We start from the raw sequence: 20947 nt of genomic DNA, 5'->3' as shown, positions 1-20947 counted from the left end.
TACACAATAATAAAATATTCAAAATCAAACGACATTGTTTAGAAAAGATTTAGTTTTCCAAAGTGATTCTAAACAAGTTTGAGACATCCTCCGTATGCAAAATGCGCATTGGGCACTGTTGCAATGGTTCCCATCTGTTCAGAATCTATGTCCGGGACTCTGCTATTTGCGAATGTCAGTTTGATGAGGAAGATAAAAACCAAGTTTTTTTTTATGCCCCATAAATTATTGTTATCCTGATTTTCTATCCGACTTCTCTGATATTAATATCCCATTCCCTATTCATATTCTAACTCTTCTGTCCCCACCCAATAAACATGTATTTAAAATTCTATGTAAATATCTAGTTAGAAATAGTGTTTAGATGTAATTATGTTATATTATAATTTGAGATGTAAAGTTCTCAAAATATTAAATACTAACTATCTAACCAGAATCAAATAACTATAGTCTATAAAATATAGCTTGATTAAAGTAACAGCTGCCAAACTAATGGCACAAGTGATGGAAAATTATTGATCACTAATCATGTACCAATCAAATCGATTTTATCAGTTTTTTCATGCAAATATGAGACTCTGTTTCCAAAAATTGATATAAAAACGCAAAAAACAAGCCTATTGTTGTGTGTTTAAGACAATTATTTACTAACAAACAAGGCATTAGATACTTTTTTTTTTATGAACAACAACAAATGAATTATTTTTTATTAAATCAATTTACGTTGATCAATTTGTTTCATCTCTAACCTTTTTGCGATATGACGTAACCTTGTAAGAACGTCGTTAATAATTGAGTTTATTTTAGTTTTGAAGCTGATTTTATACAATTATGTTAATTTATATGTCAAGCATTGTATTAAAAAATTAAATTAACATGTCAAATACGAATAATTTTTCGTGTATCAATATAAATCACTCCTTGGACGTTACTACAAAGTTATGTGGTCACTTTTGCTGACAACTATCATTCTAATCAAGCTATATTTTAAGAACTATAGCACATGTGTAAATATGTAAATAAACGATAAAACAAAAAAACTCGACACTGGCCAGAACACCCGAGTTGAGAGGTGAAAAGGCCATAAAAAAACGAAGAAGAAGAAAATATTGTCGATCGATAGTGAAATTTTCTGGTGGCACGTCACTATTGCGGCGACCGAACAAGAAAGTATGGTATTTGCTTCCTACACTTTACTGTTCATATTTACAGAACTTCATGAGCGTGCAAACGTCAAAAGTGTCTTAAATTGACTGTAGAATAGTATAAATTGTGCAGCTGATTCTCTCCAACATGGCGGGTCTGCTCGGTACAATTTTGCGAAAGAGTGTTATTGTTCCCCAAGGAACAATCTTGTCTAAACATTTACCGGCTGTCCACAATGTCAAGTAAGCCCCGCACGTTTATTCAAACATCGAACGATGCTATTGCTAGTTTCGCCGCTTTGTTGGAATTATGTAATGTTTTTGTATTGTAGGTTAGGATCTGACACTTTTCGTTTTATGGTTTCAGCTCGAAGAGACAGGCCAGTTGGTCTCCGGATACCGAGTTTTTCAAGCAGTTCTCCGGCCCCGTCATGTACCCGACCGAGGACACTAAAAACATGAAGCCATTCCCATACAACGGTAAATCCAAATAAATAATGTTTAGAGCCTCTGCATACATTTGGACGCTGTTTACTGTTTTTACATTTTCTTTATTTATAAATTTATTGCGTAAATAAGTATGTAGTATATTTTTACATAGGATTCATTGAATCTCTCATAAACGTCAATAAAATTATAACTATGTAATATATAACTCTACAATTCGCAGGAGGCAAAACTATAGTCCTTAAAATATATCTTGATTAGAATGACATTTGTCAGCAAAGGTGACGACATAACTTTGTAGTAACGTCTAAGGAGTGATTTATATTGACACACGAAAAATCATTCGTATCTGGCATGTTAATTAATTTTTTTAATACAATGCTTGACACATAAATCAACATAAATATATAAAATCAGCGTTAAAACTAAAATAAACCTAATTATTAACGACGTTCTTACAAGGTTACATCATTTTGCAAAAACGTTAGAGATGGGACAAATTGATAGAATAAAAAATAATTCATTTGATGTTGTTCATGAAAAAAGTATAAATGTCCTATTTTTTGGTAAATAATTGTCTTGAACTCACTATAATAGGCTTGTTTTTGCGTTTTTATATCAATTTTCGGAAACAGAGTTTCATGTTTGCATGAATAAACTGATAAAATTTATTTGATCGGTACATGATCAGTGATCATTAATTTCCCATCACTTGTGACATTAGTTTGGCAGCTGTTACTTTAATCAAGCTATATTTTATAGACTATAGTAATTTATTCAGATGAGATAGTTAGTATTTAATATTTTGAGAACTTTATATCTCAAATTATAATATAACATAATTACATCTAAACACTATTTCTAACTAGATATTTACATAGAATTTTAAATACATGTTTATTGGGTGGGGACAGAAGAGTGAGAATATGAATAGGGAATGGGATATTAATATCAGAGAAATCGGATAGAAAATCAGGATAACAATAATTTATGGGGCATAAAAAAAAACTTGGTTTTTATCTTCCTCATCAAGATGAGATTCGCAAATAGCAGAGTCCCGGACATATATTCTGAACAGATGAGAACCATTGCAGCAGTGCCCAATGCGCATTTTGCATACGGAGGATGTCTCAAACTTGTTTAGAATCACTTTGGAAAACTAAGTCTTTTCTAAACAATGTCGTTTGATATTGATTATTTTATTATTGTGTACGTGTTCATTTTTAGGAGTTCACGGTTCGATAATTAAAATAAATCATTGATAATATTGACGTTGAAGTATTACGTATTAAGCTATTTAATCACGAAAACCCGTCTGTAACCCGTCTGAAAAGCTCTAGTGTCAACTCTAATGTATGGAATTAGAAAAATAATGATGAAATTAGGTTAAATGCTGTCGAAATGCGATCCTTCGGGCGAATGTGTGGTAAAACGATGTATGATAGGTGCACAAATGTCGAGATCCGTGAAGTGTGTAAGGCTGAGACACGCATTATCGACAGAATCAAGAAAGGGGTCCTGCGTTGGTTTGGGTATGTAGAGCGTATGGACAGCGAAAGAACGGCTAAAGTTTGTTCGCTAACATGTGAAAAACAATTATAATAAAACAAAAAAACCCGAACATAGTATAAAAAATATAGATACATGAAATAAAATCAGCAGAAAATAAGGAAATAATAAAGGAAAATTAAATAAGAAATTTTAACATAGGTATGCAGCAAATAAACAATAAATAAAGAGTTTAAATATAAAAGTATTGAAGTAACAGAGGCGATGTATCATAGCATAAACAGTAAAACAAGTATAACACTTAGTACATTTTTATAATTTAGAAAAGAAGTGATTAAAAAGTCGTGATTTTAATTGGTATAAAGATAAATTAAATAAATCTAAGTTTCCATGTTTGTTTGCTAACATGTGGAACCGTGGAATAGGTAAGTATTTGGCATAGTTTGAACTATGCAAATCAACAGCAAAAGAAGTATTTTGTCTCGTCCCACGCTGTCTCACATAAAAATTCACACAATTTAAAAGTTCGGGACTGTCGAGAACATTATTTAATAACTTGAAAAGCAGCACTAAATCTGAAATTCCCCTTCTATCACTAATACATATGAATTTTAACTGCTTCATTAAACATTTATAGTTAAGCTCTTCAATTGGAATGATTAATTTGAAATTCATAAATCTTAAAAACTTCTGTTGGACCTTCTCCACACTGTTTGTATGGGTAACAAAATGAGGACCCATATTCTAACTGGCTTCTTACTAGGGGCATGTATAATATTTTTAATTGCAATAAGTTGACTGTTTGCCTACCATGCAAGAGGTCTCGGGTTCGATTCTCGACATGGTCGACATGAGATTTTTATTTAAAAAGGTGTTTTTTAAAACTAATATTGACCCCATATAGATGTTCGGCATACTAAATGGTATAATCGATGTTCCATCATTACTGGGACAAGTAAAATTCAATATTCCGACTCTTAGATTGAGAAACAATGAAGTACTGTTCATCGATCAGCATCAGCAATGACCCGTCTTTGTCGCATTGTTAACTCAAGACACCTGGACTTTTTTGGTTCAAGTTTACAACGATTTAAACAAGCACTAAATAAATAGTCCAGATCTTGTCTCGATGTCCCTTATGTTTGTCAATGCTTCTTTTCTTTTTTAAAAATGTTTTTAACTATTCTTTTATTGCAATATTTAAACCCTATAAATTGTATACATGGACAATGTCCGTTAATAAATAAATAAACAATTCACCAGTCTTGAAGATGCCTACTTAGGCGAAAGCGCTCGTTGGTCGAAATAATAAAAAGTAAAACGAAACCAAGAAGTTTCATTGTTAAGTTTATTTCTAATTTTATCATAATCATTAATTTATAGAGTTTTATCAAGAAATATCAACAAAAAACATCAATATCACCTTATTGTAACAAAATGATCCAGATACCCTGTAATTGGTGTACCAATGCGGTGCCCTATGCACCATTAGATGCGGAAAGAGAATGATGATGATGATCGTGTTCAAGTTTACAGAATTTTTTATTTAGAATTATTAATCACCAGCTTTGTTCGTTTGTCGACAGGCAAAGTACTCCCCATTGAAAAGAAGATACAAAATATGTTCCTGAATTTCGGTCCGCAACATCCCGCCGCCCACGGAGTACTTCGTCTGGTTCTGGAATTGGATGGGGAGGTACCCAGTGTTTGAATATTTATTTTTTTACAATGTATGTTGTTTAGACCTTTTCTGAGTAGATTTATTGATTAATTTCTGTATATATAGTTGGATAATTTATATAGCGCCATTTTTGTGAAAATCACCTCAAGGGCGCTGTACAATTAATAAATATCCCAGTACGTCTTGCAGCTACAGAGCGCATGGACGGTTGGGATTCTAGTTCCTCGTTTTCAATTAAGATCAATAAAAAATTATAACAGATAGGAGCTAGATTACAGGACGTCTTGTAGCTACAGAGAGCATAGACAGTTAGAAATTTAGCCTCCATTTACACATTTTAAAAATTGACAAATAAATTTAGTGTATTAATGATACTAAAAAAAAATAAAAATAATATGAATAATAAAAAGGAGTAAGATTACAACACGTCTTGCAGGTACTAAGCGCATAGACGATTGGAATTCTAGACCCCATTTATAAAATTTAGGTATTTTTAAGTTGGTATATGAAAGCTAGATAACCAATCATCGTGCAGCTACAAAGCGCATGGACGAGTGGAATTCTAGCAAAGTTAGAATGATATCAATAAATTTATAAAAAATAGAGCATAGTAGTAAGTTTGTCAAGTGTTCGTGCCAAGAACTAAGCAATAAAAAACGAAATAAATAAAGCACTGTATCAACTCCATGGTTAACAAAGGGAGATAGATGTCCGAAGAGAATCTTTTGTAGACAGTAGGTAGATATCGTCACCATGTGGTCCACTAGGCTGCTGGAGAATTTCTGGAAACGCACGTGTGTAGACTGGGGGATTATGCCTATTGTTCCAACGACTTGGTGCCTGTAACAAGCTCGTAAAAAAAAATGCTTAGATATCTGAATCAGCACAAAAAATCAGCGAAAAATGGGAGATTGATACTACTTCTGAAAACCTACATAAGTTATATTAAAGCTGTTTTTAGTTAGATATTAGCATTTTCATTTGGGTTCATAATACTTGGGACTCTTGCAAAACTATTTACAAAGCAATTATTGAACCACACGTTAACTACTGTAGTAGCATTTTATTTTTATCAAACAAAGAAAACGTAGATAAACTAACTGTATTACAAAATAAAGCCTTTAGAATCATTTTGAAAAAAAAACAGATACACGAGGGTAAAGTCGATGGTAAATGAAATGAAATTATTAACATATAAACAAAGAATATTTTACAATACAATGATATTTGTTCATAAAATTATTAACTCTAATAAAAAAACAGAATTTTGGAAAAAAATTGATCGGAACCAGCATGAACACGATCACAATACTAGAGAAAAGAACAAAATTAGACTTCCATTTAGGAAAAAGGCAAAGTCACAAAATTCCATTTTATTTAAAGCAATTAAAAAGTATTACGAAATGGAAAAAAATATTTATGAAGAAAAAAACATATCAAAATTTAAAATAATGGTCAAGACATATGTGATAAACAATTTATAAATTAAATATATTTGCAATGTTATTATTAGAACACACATAACAATATGTATGATATGTGTGCCCTACTTTAAGATTTAAATAAAATAAAAAAAATAACAATAATTTGGAAAGGACAAGAATTATTTTATACAAAAACTTGTAGAGATTCAAAACCTGCTTTAGTGTCAATTCAAATATTTTCAAGATGCCAAAATGTACTACTACTACCATCACGCTATTTCTCCGTAGGGGTAGGCAGAGAGAATGGACCGCCACACATGTCTATCCTGGAATACAATCCTACCCTCTTCCACATTCATACATCTTGTCATACATGCCCTTCGGTTCTGTCTGCTTTTGACATGACCAGACTTAAGATTTTGGCTTATCTGATCGTGCCACGTCTTCCTCGGTCGTCCTCGTCTCACGTTGCCGTTTATTTTCGCCATATATACTTGTTTTACCATTCTTTCGTCGTCCATTCGTTTTACGTGACCAAACCATCTCAGGAGACCCTTTCTTAATCTTATCAATTATACTTGACTCGGATTTACACTCTCGCTTGATTTCATCATTCGTAACCCTGTCATACATTGATTTCCCGCACATTCGTCTAAGAGATCGCATTTCAACCGCGTTCACTGGGCTTTCATCCTTCCTCTGCCAGTTCCATGTTTAACTTCCATACATAAGTGTTGGGACTAAAACTCCGCTGTGCACCGCCAGTTTAGCTTCGATTGACATATTTTTATTAGAAATTACTGTGCTTAGTGCTCCGTTTATTTTGTTGTCAAAATGTTATTTTCTTAAATCAATAAAATTATGCCAAAATATGTACAGAAACTTAAAAATCCATAAAATCGCCAAAAGCATTTTTGTACACAACTACATAGTAAATAATATTTTTTCTTCATAATTTTACCAACTTCCAACATCAATTCTAAGAAAATAAATAAAAGCGGATTTGATTCTCTGTAATTCACACGTCCCATTAAATCGGCTCCATGATTTTTGAGCACATATATATTTCATTTAACATCGATACACTCAATAAATTTAAACATCCGTTGTAAATATGTAAACAGGTTTTTCCAATGTTACAGTAGATGTGTGAGTCCGTTTTTCCTATTTATAAATACATATATTTTATATAGTTCATATTTTGAACATATATTTTATAAAGTTCATATTTTGAACATATATTTTATAAAGTTCATATTTTGAACATATATTTTATAAAGTTCATATTTTGAACATATATTTTATAAAGTTCATATTTTGAACATATATTTTATAAAGTTCATATTTTGAACATATATTTTATAAAGTTCATATTTTGAACATATATTTTATAAAGTTCATATTTTGAACATATATTTTATAAAGTTCATATTTTGAACATATATTTTATAAAGTTCATATTTTGAACATATATTTTATAAAGTTCATATTTTGAACATATATTTTATAAAGTTCATATTTTGAACATATATTTTATAAAGTTCATATTTTGAACATATATTTTATAAAGTTCATATTTTGAACATATATTTTATAAAGTTCATATTTTGAACATATATTTTATAAAGTTCATATTTTGAACATATATTTTATAAAGTTCATATTTTGAACTTATATTTTATAAAGTTCATATTTTGAACATATATTTTATAAAGTTCATATTTTGAACATATATTTTATAAAGTTCATATTTTGAACATATATTTTATTTTGTTGTATTTGGCCTACTAGAATATTCTAATAATGTCTTATCGTGTATGCACGTGGATAATTTTATATTATATAATTTATACTAACATATTCTTCATATTAACATATTACAACAGACATGAAGAACATTTGGGAGAAGGTAATATAGAAGTCTAGGCATCTACAGGGCTTATGACCTGTCAATGGCTGGTTTGAGTGGCCACTTTACACACTGTGTAACATTCACCATTCTGCCTATATTTGAACATCTCTTATCTTCTTCTATCTTCTATCTTCATCTTAATATTTTTTGCTACATGAAGGTAAGATGATCAGTCTTACGCTTCAAGTACCAGTCCAGGGACTATGACACATTCTAGTGTAAAAACACCTTTTTAAATAAATATTTCAAATCAACCATGTCGGGAATCGAACCCGAGACCTTTTGCATGGTAGGCAAATGCGCTGACCACTATACTATGAGGCCGTCAGGGAATTACACCACATGTGGGTTTAAAAATATATATATGGGCTTGCCTTACTCGTAAACCCTAGGCACGCTACTGTATACAATTATTGTTTTGCCCTTGTTTGTCTTTGCTAAATAGTTTTATGTTCTTTTTGTTTAGTTTCTTGTATTTATGTTTCTTCATGTAACTGTTGTCATTGGCTTAGGCCGTATATATAATAAATAAATATAGTGTGAATTAAAAATTTATTAATTAATAAATTAATAGATATGATTAAATGCACCTAGGAACCCCCGTATTTTTAAGCTGAGTGTTTTAATCTATGTTATTCCAGATTGTACGCAGATCAGATCCCCATATTGGGCTACTGCACCGCGGTACGGAGAAGCTGATAGAGTACAAGACGTACACCCAGGCCCTGCCCTATTTCGACCGGTTGGATTACGTCTCCATGATGTGCAACGAGCAGTGCTATAGTCTCGCTGTGGAGAAGTTGCTCAACATAGACGTGCCGCTGCGGGCCAAGTACATAAGGAGTGAGTCTTCTCCATTTATATATTAACAAATTAAATGAGGACTTAGACGGCATATACGAGGTGTGTTTGGAAAATAACGGGAATTTTTAAATTTCGCTGGTTTCGAGATTCTGACTGTCAATTTTTTAATTTTTATTATGTTGGTGTACATGCCCCTGAAGTATGCAAAAATTTTCGTCTGTTATTGTTTATTTTGTCTGTGGCAGCAACTAAGGTTAGACATGTTTTATGAGTTTTTTTGTTGTTACAAAAATGGATCAAAGAATTTGTATAAAATTTTGTGTAAAAAGTTAAATAAAGTGTGTGAAATGTTAACAAAGGTTTATGGTGAATCTTCTATAAGTATCTTCTATAAGTAATCTTCTGTACGCCGATGACGCAGTCCTCCTAGCTGACAGCGAAGAGGAACTGCAATCCTCGGTTACAAAGGTTTACGAAGTGTGCAAGGAGAGTGATTTGCTAATGAATGTGCAAAAGTCGAACGTCATGGTCTTTGAAAGAAATGTAACTATGACTGAATGTAAGATTGTAGTAAATGGAGATAGTTTGAAACAGGTCGAAGAATTTGTACATCTGGGTAGTATGTTTACTAGAGATGGAAATATGGACAAGGATATTGAAAGGAGGGTTAGTGCCGGTAACAGAGTTAATGGTGCCTTAAAGTCTGTCGTAGCAAATAAGTGTCTATCGCAAGAGGCTAAATTAGCAGTTCATAATGGAGTTCTGGTACCAACCCTAATGTATGGAAGCGAAGCATGGAGTTGGAAAAAAAGGGACGAAAGTAGACTGAATGCTGTTGAAATGCGATCCCTCAGGCGAATGTGCGGAAAAACAATGTATGATAGGTGCCCTAATGTCGAAATTAGAGCAGAATGCAAGGCTGAGTTAAGCATTATCGACAAAATTAAGAAAAGTCTTTTGCGATGGTTCGGTCATGTGGAGCGAATGAATGATGAAAGAACGGCTAAAAAGATTTATGATGCGAATGTGTCTGGTTGTAGAAGTCGAGGAAGGCCGAGAAAGACATGGCATGATCAAGTACAACAAATTCTTGAAAGTGGTCATGTGAAAAGTCGACGTGCGTGCATGCATGAGAAGATGTATGAATGTGAAGGAAGCAAAGGAAGTGTGCCAGGACAGAGTGGTGTGGCGTTCTATCCTCTCTGCCTACCCCTCTGGGGAAATGGCGTGATGATTAGTTAGTTAGTTAGTTAGTTCTATAAGTAAAACAAGAGTGTACGAGTGGTATAAGCGTTTCCAAGATGGCCGTGAAGGTGTTGAAGATGACGAACGGCCCGGACGCCCCAGCACATCAACAACCGATGGAAACATGGAGAAAGCTAATGAAATGGTTATGAACGATCGCCGAATCACAATAAAAGAAGTGGCTAATGATGTTGGCTTATCGATTGGCTCATGTCATGAAATTTTTTCAAATGATATATATTATAATTTAATATTCTGTTTATATTGTATTGTAATATTATGTACTTAGATGCTTCAAACATTTAAACTGTATTACTTTCGTATGTCTGTATTTTATTTATTTATCTAATTTTAATAATAAATTTTTAGCCCTGTTTGCGGAGATAACGCGCCTGCTGAACCACATAATGGCCGTGGGCACTCACGCTCTGGACGTGGGCGCCATGACTCCCTTCTTCTGGCTGTTCGAGGAGCGCGAGAAGATGATGGAGTTCTACGAGCGCGCCAGCGGCGCTCGCATGCACGCGGCCTACATACGCCCGGGAGGGGTCGCCATCGTGAGATTTTTCATTTTGTTCGCTATTCGACAATGTTTCGAGTTTGTCCAAATTTTTGTAGAGGAGGCCTGGAGAATTTTAATCAGTTTGTGGTCCCGTGGCTAGGGTTGCGGACTCACGGATCAGAGGTCCGAGGTTCGAACCCCCTCTACCCCAACTTTATTTCCATTTTATAAAATCGTGAGAAAAAAAACTTAAATACATTAAAAAAAAATAGTCAAAAACTTATTTACAGCAAGTGAAACTTAAGTGTGCACATAAATATATTATATTCTTAATCTATTATTAAACTATGTATTTACCTTTTATAAATTTTAAAAAAATATATAATGTAACCCGCAGACAAGCCTCGGCTTTGCGGTAACAAAAATACAATTATGTATGTTTTTTTATTTGTTAAAATAAACTAAATTTTAAAAAATTATAACTCGTTGAAAATTGTCATCAAAATGAAAATATTTGAGTAAATTAAAAGAACACTAATATTTTTTTTTCTAGAATATTTTTTGAGAAGGGAATATGGAAGTCTAGGCATTTACAGGGCTTATGACCTGCCATTGGCTGGTTTGAGTGGCCACTTTGAACACTGTGTAACATTCACCATTCTGCTTATGTTTAAACATCTGTTATAATTTTTAATTGATCTTAATTGAAAACAAGGAACCAGAATACCAACCATCCATGCGCTCTGTAGCTGCAAGACGTACTGGGATATTTATTAATTGTACAGCGCCCTTGAGGTGATTTTCACAAAAATGGCGCTATATAAATTATCCAACTATATATATATATCCACATTTCCTCAACTCTTCCATCTGTTGACTCTTGTGAAGTAAAAGAGCTGAAACCTTTATCATGCGGGTGAGATTCATCCGGCTGAACCTATTCACCTACTAGGCAACGCCTGAAAACAATTTTCCAATTTTTATACTTATTCTTTTACCAGTTATTTTCCCTCTTTGTTTCAACAAATTTAGATCTAGGGAAGAAATCCAGCCAGTCTGCAAACATTTAGACATACTCAAAACATTGTTAACAGAATTTCCATAAAGCGTCGTAGTGTCTTTCAGGATATTCCCTTGGGACTCATGGATGAGTATTTTGAAATGAGTGTCTGTATTTCTTTTAGTATATTCCCTTGGGACTCATGGATGAGTATTTTAAAATGAGTGTCTGTATTTCTTTTAGTAATTCCCTTGCGACTCGTGGATGAGTGTTTTGAATAGAATGTCTGTATTTCTTTTAGTATATTCCCGTGGGATTCACTGATGAGTATTTCGAATAAAGTGTCTGTATTTCTTTTAGGATACTCCCTTGCGACTCGTGGATGAGTGTTTTGAATAGAGCGTCTGTATTTCTTTTAGGATATTCCCTTGGGACTCATGGATGACATATACGAGTTTGCATCCAAGATGGCCGAGCGATTAGATGAAGTTGAAGATCTCTTAACTACAAACCGCTTGTGGGTTCAGAGGACCAAGGATATTGGTGTCGTGTCAGCCGAGGATGCCATCAACTACGGCTTCAGGTAATGTTAACACATTTTTTTTTGTACATTGGCGGGTTCATTACCAAATGGCATTTTTTCTAACCAACCAATAAAATAAATCGACAAATTACAACAGGTACGAAGAAAAACATTTTAAAGTAGGGAATATGGAAGTCTAGGCATCCACAGGGCTTATGACCTGTCTTTGGCTGGTTTAAGTGGCCACTTTACACAGCGTCCATATTTCTTCAATTCTTCCATCTGTTGATTTTAGTGAAGTTAAAGAGCTGAAACCTTTATTGTTGCGAAGAGATTCATCAGATTTAATTATTTCACATACCAGGCAACGCCTGAAAACAATTTTCCAAATTTAAAACTTTGTCTCGGACCAGCTGGTTTTATTACAACAATTCGAGTTTGTCCAAATGTTTGTAGACAAAAAACTGGACTTCGACCCCTAGGGAGTCATTAACATTAACAAATTACAACAGGGATACAGAACATTTTAGAGAAGGTAATACGGAAATCTAGGCATTTACATGGCTTATGACTTGTCAGTGGCTGGTTTAAGTGGCCACTTTACACACTGTAACATTCACCATTTTGCCTATATTTGAACATCTATATTCCTTCAATTCTTTCATCTGTTGATGTTTGTAAAGTTAAAGAGCTGAAACCTTTATTTATGCGGGCGAGATTCATCCAATTGAATTATTTCACCTACATACTAGGCAACGCCTGAAAATATTATTTTTTCAATTTCTATACTTCTTCATGGACCAGGTAATTTATCAACAATATTTTAAGTTTGTCCAAATTTTTGTAGACAAGAACTGGATTCAACTCCCTAGGGAGCTGTTTATAATAACATATTACAACAGACACGAAGAACATTTAAGATAAGGTAATATAGAAGTCTAGGCATCTACAGGGCTTATGACCTGTCAGTGGCTGGTTTAAGTGGCCACTTTACACACTGTAACATTCACCATTTTGCCTATGTTTTATTTATCTCGTTACAGTGGCGTAATGCTGAGAGGCTCGGGCATCAAATGGGACCTTCGCAAGACACAACCTTACGATGCGTACCATCTCGTGGAGTTTGATGTTCCCATCGGAACCCACGGAGATTGCTACGACAGGTCAATATTATACTTATTTTTACCATATTACCTTACTGGGCTTATTCAGAAACCAATATACGTATAATGAGTTAGAAACTCGCTTAAATATACAATTAAATCTCGTTTTTACGTTTTCTTGCTTTTTACACCCAAATATCTAGGTCTTATTTTTTTCCATACATTCTCATTCAAATATTCCCCTCAATCAACGTTTTCTATATCCCTTAAGTGGCCACTTTACACACTGTGTGACATTCACCATTCTGCTCATATTTGAACAGGTGTCCATAAAGAGCCTCCGGGCATTTCTGTTAGTGGTTAAAAACAAAGTTGTTTTATTTATTTTATTTTATATATAATTATATATTATTTTTTTTGTGCGTTATTTACAAAGATATGATTTTTTAAAGTTACATTTATCAAATACCGCACCAAATGACTGTAATCAGTGTGTCACTTTTCAGTAGTGACGTCATGAAACGGTTGGCGTTCTTACTTTCACTGACCTGACAAGAATCTATGGAATATTGCTTTGATTACTTCATTTAGTTGATCGTAATTTGCTCATTTCCATGTTATGGTTGTTTTTACGAACGTTTCGATTTAGAAAAACCTAGAAAGTTGACATAATCTCTGGTTGAAATGTCAAATTATGCAAATTATACTCTTTTTTTTTCTATGGTCAAAACGTTCCTTATAAGGTGCGGGGGCTTTAAAGCGGAAACCGGAAATACTACACGTAGATATAAGGAGTGACGTCATTATTTACGTTTTTAAAATGAATACTTTTTTCAACATTTTTTATTTATTTTTGCGTGCGTTTTTGAGATATTCATCCTACTCCAAATTTTTTAAATATTCACGTGTACACGAAAACATTTTTAAAATTTAATTCCGGGTTGGGCTGGAATTCCTCATTCTCAGGTCTGCCAACAAACATACCTGTCTTGATTTTTTTGATAACAAGTTGTCTCCTTTTAAACGATCACTGAATCAAATTCAATTATAAACTCCTCTCTCCCGCTTCCACTCCCACCGAGTCTACTATATACCATTGTGTCTTTCTACTTTCCTTTAAAATAATTTTCCATGCATAAATATGTCCTTAAAAATGCCCATTGGGCGTATACATAATCAATGATTTAGGCTTTGTTGAGTGAACCAACGTACTCGATGAGAAGCACCCAACTAGAGCCCTTACAGGGCACTTGCAGATTGAATAATCCCCCTCCTAGAATTTAATTCTCGTCTCCTCGTCGGCCTCGTGGTGTAGCGGTCAGCGCATTTGCCTCCAATGCAAGAGGTCTCGGGTTCGATTCCCGACATGGTTGATAAGAAATATTAATTTAAAACGGGTGATTTCACACTAGCATATTTCATAGTCCCTGGACTGATACCTGAAGCGTATGACTGATCACCTTACCTTCGTGTAACAAAATCGATCCAGATATGCTGCAATTGGCATACCAATCCAGTGCCCTATGCACCATTAGGTGCGGAAAGAGAATGATTATCATAATTCAATTCAATTCAATGCTTTTTTTAATACATTTTTTTATAATTTTTTTTACGCATTTCTTTATTTTGTTATTTTTTTTCTTTTCCTAGGTATTTTTCTATGTTTTTTAAAAAATGTATTTTACCTGACACATTTATTTTTTCATTTTTTACCATGACTATAAATATGTTTCTCACTATGTATTTTGTTTTTACTACGTATTTTAATGAGTTTTCAAATATTTTTTTTACTATTTTTTTTGCTATATTTTTACTATGTTTTTCACTATGTCCGCTACCTTTCGTCACCACTACTAGAATGTGAAAAAGAAAGCACTTTTTCAGTTATGACTTTAACGCTTAGCAGGGTGGTATAGTGAGGTTAAGAAAACAAATCACAATTTCTTGAGAGTGTGCCAACGACACATGGCATAAAAACCCAGAAAAACTCACTGTGCATTTGAACAGCCGTGAAAATCTAAGAAATTTAAATGATAATGTGTACTCAAAATTAACTGTACCGTAAATGAAAATCGAATTTCATTCAGTTTTGTTTTTGGGAAATATTTGAGAACGGATAGGAACATGGAATGAATACCTACCTTTAATATAATCTGAATGTTCTTCAATTTCTGGCACTTGATCACAAAATGAACTATAAAATAAAACAATGTTTTCCACGATGCGCGACGATTCCAACCACATTTTATCCGATTTTATGTGAAGTCAAAAATGTTGTTTGGTTTTGGTTCTAAATCCGAATCTTCTAACTTTGAATATCTTCTATCTTGATGTTAGGTAGGTACCATAAGGATGGGTCAAGGGAAGGATGGGAACGAAAGGTAATCGGCCAGGAATAGTATCGATAAATGCTGTCATTTACTTAACATGCGTAGTAACACGCTTTTTACTTTATATAGGTATCTCTGTCGCGTGGAAGAAATGAGACAATCATTAAGGATTATAGAACAATGTCTCAACCAGATGCCCTCCGGAGACGTTCGGACTGATGATGCTAAACTGTGTCCCCCCTCTAGACAAGAGATGAAGGTACCGTATACTAAACTGTCACTCACCTTCTAGACAAGAGATGTATGTACCATATGCTAAACTGTGTTATTATTAAGGTTCGTAGGTTTTCACGGCCTTCAGAATACAGATAGTGTTTTTCTGGGTTATTATGCCGTGTTTGTGGGCTTTGTATTGCCGACGTTTCGGAGCACATTGCAGTGTCCATCTTCAGGGCTGAATGTATGAGTGTAGTTTTTAGTGTGTTTAATTGTGAGGAATTTGTACCGTGTCGCAGTCGGGCAATGTATGTGGTTAAGTGTGTGGAGTTTGTACCGTGGGCTTTGGAAGCACCGGGTAAGAAACTTAAAACGTAAGAAACTTACTAAAATCAGTAAAAGATCGGGACCCACTTGAAACAGATGGAGTATATAAATTAAATTGCAAAAGCTGTGAAACAGTCTACATAGGGCAGACTGCCAGAAACATAATGACAAGAATAAAAGAGCGCAAGAGTGCATGCAAGTTGGGCTACCCGGATAAATCAGCTCTTGCAGAGCACTACATAGAAACAGGGCATAATTTCTCATTTGAGCCAGTCCTTGGAAAGCCCAAAAATCATCAAGCCCGTTTAATAAATGAAGCCATAGAACTATACAAGCATCCTAATAACGTAAACAGGGATGATGGGTTACGACTACGAACCTCATGGTACCCGGTACTTCCAAAGCCCACGGTACAAACTCCACACACTTAACCACATACATTGCCCGACTGCGACACGGTACAAATTCCTCACAATTAAACACACTAAAAACTACACTCATACATTCAGCCCTGAAGATGGACACTGCAATGTGCTCCGAAACGTCGGCAATACAAAGCCCACAAACACGGCATAATAACCCAGAAAAACACTATCTGTGTTATTATTATTATGGATAACTTATTTAGCGCCATTTTCGTAATATAATACCTCAAGGGCGCTTTACAAAGTGATAATAGAAAGATATAAATTTAATTTTAGCTTTTTTAATTTAAGAAAAACAATGTACTTTGTCACCACATGCTAAGGATTTATTCAAATGATTTAGAGAACGAGAGGGTTGTAAGTTTTTTCAGAAACATCACTTCACTCACAGCCTCGCACCTCTGCTGGGAGAGCACTCCATGCCATAGGGCCTAATTTAGTGCGCTGTTTGCGTAGAGGTATAATAACTTTTCCTTTCGACGTTGATATAGCTGATCTAAGCGTGAGACGCCTGTCAGCTAGTTCATCTGGAATGCAGAGTTCCCTTAGATATTCCGGAGCAGAGTTGTGCAGTGACTTATACATAAGCCAACAGAGTTTGTATTCCACCCTCTGTGGAAAACGTAGTCAGTGTAATTCCCGAAATAGTGTTCCCACTCTAGACAAGAGATCAATGTACTGTATGCTAAACTGCCCCCCCCCTCCTCTGGACCTATTACTTTGGAAATTCACAGATTTTTTCACACTTCAGCTTGGAAAAGCTTAATGTCCCTTTAGGAATATTTTGTGTACTATTTTCTTTAAACAGACATGAATATATGTATCTTTGCAGACGTCCATGGAAGCGCTTATTCACCACTTCAAGCTGTTCACTCAAGGATACCAAGTGCCCCCTGGAGTCACCTACACGGCCATCGAAGCCCCCAAGGGAGAGTTCGGAGTATACCTGGTGGCCGATGGCTCTTCCAAGCCCTACCGGTGAGTCCTAAACACCCGAATACGGGTCGTGTAGCTCCTACTGACCGGAACACTCATCATTCCCTTTCCATACGTTATGGTGCATAGGGCACTGCATTGGTAGACCAATCGCAGCGTATCTCGATCATTTTCGTTTCATGAAGGTAAGATGATCAGTCTTACGCTTCAGGTACCAGTCAGAATGTTACACAGTGTGTAAAGTGGCCACTCAAACCAGCCAATGACAGGTAATAAGCTCTGTCGATGCCTAGACTTTTATATTACCTTCTCTTAAATGTTCTTCATCTCTGTTGTAATATGTTAATTCAAAGTAATTTTGTTGTGTGTTTTTAGATGCAAAATAAAGGCTCCGGGATTCGCGCACCTCGCCGCCCTGGACAAGATCGGACGCAACTCCATGCTGGCGGACATAGTCGCCATCATCGGCACCCTGGACGTCGTGTTCGGAGAGATCGACAGATAAATCCGGTTCACCTCCTGAGCTGGTATCGAATGGTCCGTAAAATGGTGCCGTATGTTGGAACATGAATTTACGTTAGGGTGGGTCCGACGAGGAACAGTGTAACAAAAAAAATTATTTAGTTTTAGAAAAATCTGTATTTATTTAATAAACTCTTTTCCTACAGTAAATTGACCTTCCTCAATTTTATGTTTTTCCGTTTTTTACGCCAAAATGTTCGGTCCCATTTTTTTCTAAATTCTACTACTACTACCATCACGCCGTTTCTCCGTAGGGCTAGGCAGAGAGAATGGACCGCCACACACGTCTGTCCTGGCATACACTTCTAGCTCCTTCCACATTCACACACGCCCTTCAGTTCTGCCTGCTGTTGACATGACCCGACTTTAAATTTTTGTTTAGCTGATCATGCCTCGTCTTCCTTGGTCGCCCTCGTCATAAGATAAAATAAATCCGATCTTCTAGACCTATTTAAAATTCTCAACTCACTCCACTACTCTACAAATTAAATATCCCAACTAGAAACCTCAGACAAAACTTATTATTTCATACCGATAACCATAGAACTAACTATGGTTTTCATTCCCCTATGCCCAGAATTCTCAGGTCTGCCAACAAACATACCAGTCTTGATTTCTTTGATAGCAAGTTGTCTTCTTTCAAACGATCACTGAATCAAATACAATTAAAAACAGCTCTCTCCCGCTCCCACTCCCACCAAGTCTACTACATAAATATGTCCTTAAAAATGCCCATTGAGCATCTATATAAATAAATTAATATGTACCTGTTTTACCGTTCTTTTGTCATCCATTCGTTCAACATGGCCAAACCATCTCAGAGACCCTTTCTCAATCATATCAATTATACCCGACTCAGATTTACACTCTCGTCTGATTTCGTCATTCGTAACCCTGTCATACGTTGATTTCCCACACATTCGTCTAAGAGATTGCATTTCGACCGCGTTCACTCGGCTTTCATCCTTCCTCTGCCACTTCCATATATAAGTGTTGGGACTATAACTCCGCTGTGCATTGCCAGTTTAGCTTCAATTGACATATTTTTATTAGCAATTACTGTGTTTATTCAATCCGCATTCACTCTCCTCTTAACATCTTTTTTACTCTTCCATCTCTTGAAAACATGCTTCAAGAGTCATATTATATTATGTAGTATTATTTATCTTCGATTCTTGATTTTCTAATTAATGATTTTGTTTTTAATATAAATTATTTGAATTATTTCCAGATTCTTCTAAGAAAAAAAAATGGCTCAGTTTAATAGTCTATTGACAAATAAAAAAATATTAAAAAACCCCTGAACTCTCTCACAGATTTTTTGCATGAGTCGCTGCACATCACCGTAACGCGCGGACGTTTTTGTCGCAGCAAGGGAAGCAACTTATTGTACCATTTGAAGGACCATGTTTTACCAACTCTACTGCCGGCACGCGTCTAAAAAACTGGCCAGATCTTGTATTCATTTGTTAGTGATAATACTCGGTAGAAGATTCTCGTCATTTATTATTGCAATAAAATACGACTGATACTAAAATCCACATATTTAGAATAACCGGTGGCCGGTTTCATCGCTTTCCGGACATCTTCAAGGCGTGTCTTTATTAACCTAGCCGGACCGAAGGGGGGATTCGAATCCCCCAGAGACCTTTTTTAATTCGATAACTCAAGTATTATTAAAGCTATTTGCCCTATATTTTTTGTAATCGTGAAATTATTAGAAAGACGCATTTTCCTATTTTTGTTTTTAAATTTTGAAATAGTTGTTTTTCTTTTTTTTTAAATATTAAAACAAAAAAAGACCTAAATAATACAAGGGTCAATTTCAATTTATGTACATAAGCATTCGGCAAATTAACAAAATTGAATAAAATACACGAATGAGTAAAATATGTGTACGCGAAAACATTAATAAATTATTGCACGGTCATAAACACTTCCAACGTTTTATTCTCCCGACTCTACATACAAGTAGGCGCTGGGGTCGTTTGGTCCCCCCGTTCGGATCATGTGTAATTTTTGGATGCTGAGTGAGGGAAAGGTTAAATAAATCTGTTTATCAAATTAAAATGTAATGTATTAGGTAAATTATGAGTAATGCCCGGCGCTCGTAGACTCTGTTTTTGTAAATAATTATGTAATAAAATAGGAATTTAAAATATGTTTATTATTTATACCCCTGTTTTCATCGCAAGAGGCAAAATTAGCAGTTCACCGTGGAGTCCCGATCCCGACCCTGATGTATGGGAGCGAAGGATGGACTCCGAAAAATACTGTCGAAATGCAATCTCTGTGTGGTCAAACTATATACGATAGATGCACAAATGTCGAGATCCGTACATTATAAAAGGCTGAGATAGGCATCATCGACAAAATCAAGAAAGGCGTTCTGCGTCGGTTTGGACATGTAGAGCAAATGGACAGCGAAAGAACTGCTAAAAATATTTACAAAGCGAATGTTGACGGATGCCGAGAAAGACATGGCAAGACCAAGTCCAACAGACGCTTGAAGATGGACATGTTAAAAGTCGGAATAATCAGCTGCCTACCCTCACGAAGAATCTGGTTAGTTTGTATTTCTGTACGAAGATCATCAGTCGAAATTGGTCATAACGATCACGGAAATAGCGAGATCTCAGATATAATCAGGAAACATTAGTTGACATTTTAGTTCGTGGTTTTCTCCATACATTTATTCACTTTTATGACGAGCTTCTTCTCGGACGTACCGAACAAAAATATTGCCGACAGTTGAGCAAAAACTCTTCAATCGATAAATATAAATAAAACACCCTAAAGCATCTTAAATTTTGAATCATCGGAATGTACAACTCTTCCCCAATCATTCTCTGTCCAATTTTTTTTCATTTTCTGATTCAATAGAGGTTTTTTTGCA

General features: G+C 34.9%; 1 protein-coding gene across 2 annotated transcripts; it reads left to right on the top strand.

Annotated features, from left to right (window-relative positions):
* The first annotated feature begins 1272 nt into the window (after nucleotides 1–1272).
* ND-49 (NADH dehydrogenase (ubiquinone) 49 kDa subunit) lies at nucleotides 1273–20210 on the top strand. Of its 2 annotated transcripts, XR_015823908.1 has the most exons (11): nucleotides 1273–1388; nucleotides 1513–1625; nucleotides 4688–4797; nucleotides 8760–8961; nucleotides 10537–10724; nucleotides 12089–12252; nucleotides 13236–13355; nucleotides 15755–15884; nucleotides 17426–17571; nucleotides 17905–18111; nucleotides 19283–20210. XR_015823908.1 is itself a non-coding variant. In XM_088234973.1 (10 exons), exons 1-10 carry the CDS (start codon nucleotides 1294–1296, stop codon nucleotides 18032–18034), a joined length of 1398 nt encoding a protein of 465 aa, XP_088091099.1. In that variant the 5' UTR covers nucleotides 1273–1293; the 3' UTR covers nucleotides 18035–20210. The 2 variants fall into 2 exon arrangements, 1 of the variants encoding a protein (XP_088091099.1); XM_088234973.1 differs by having other exon boundaries at nucleotides 17905–20210.
* The last annotated feature ends 737 nt before the right edge of the window (nucleotides 20211–20947 follow it).

The sequence above is a fragment of the Micrasema longulum genome, unplaced genomic scaffold, assembly GCF_059751315.1.
Source record: "Micrasema longulum isolate JH-2025_06_02 unplaced genomic scaffold, ASM5975131v1 h1tg001311l, whole genome shotgun sequence".
In the NCBI taxonomy this organism is placed as follows: domain Eukaryota; kingdom Metazoa; phylum Arthropoda; class Insecta; order Trichoptera; family Brachycentridae; genus Micrasema; species Micrasema longulum.
This window is presented reverse-complemented; position numbering and strand designations above follow the sequence as displayed.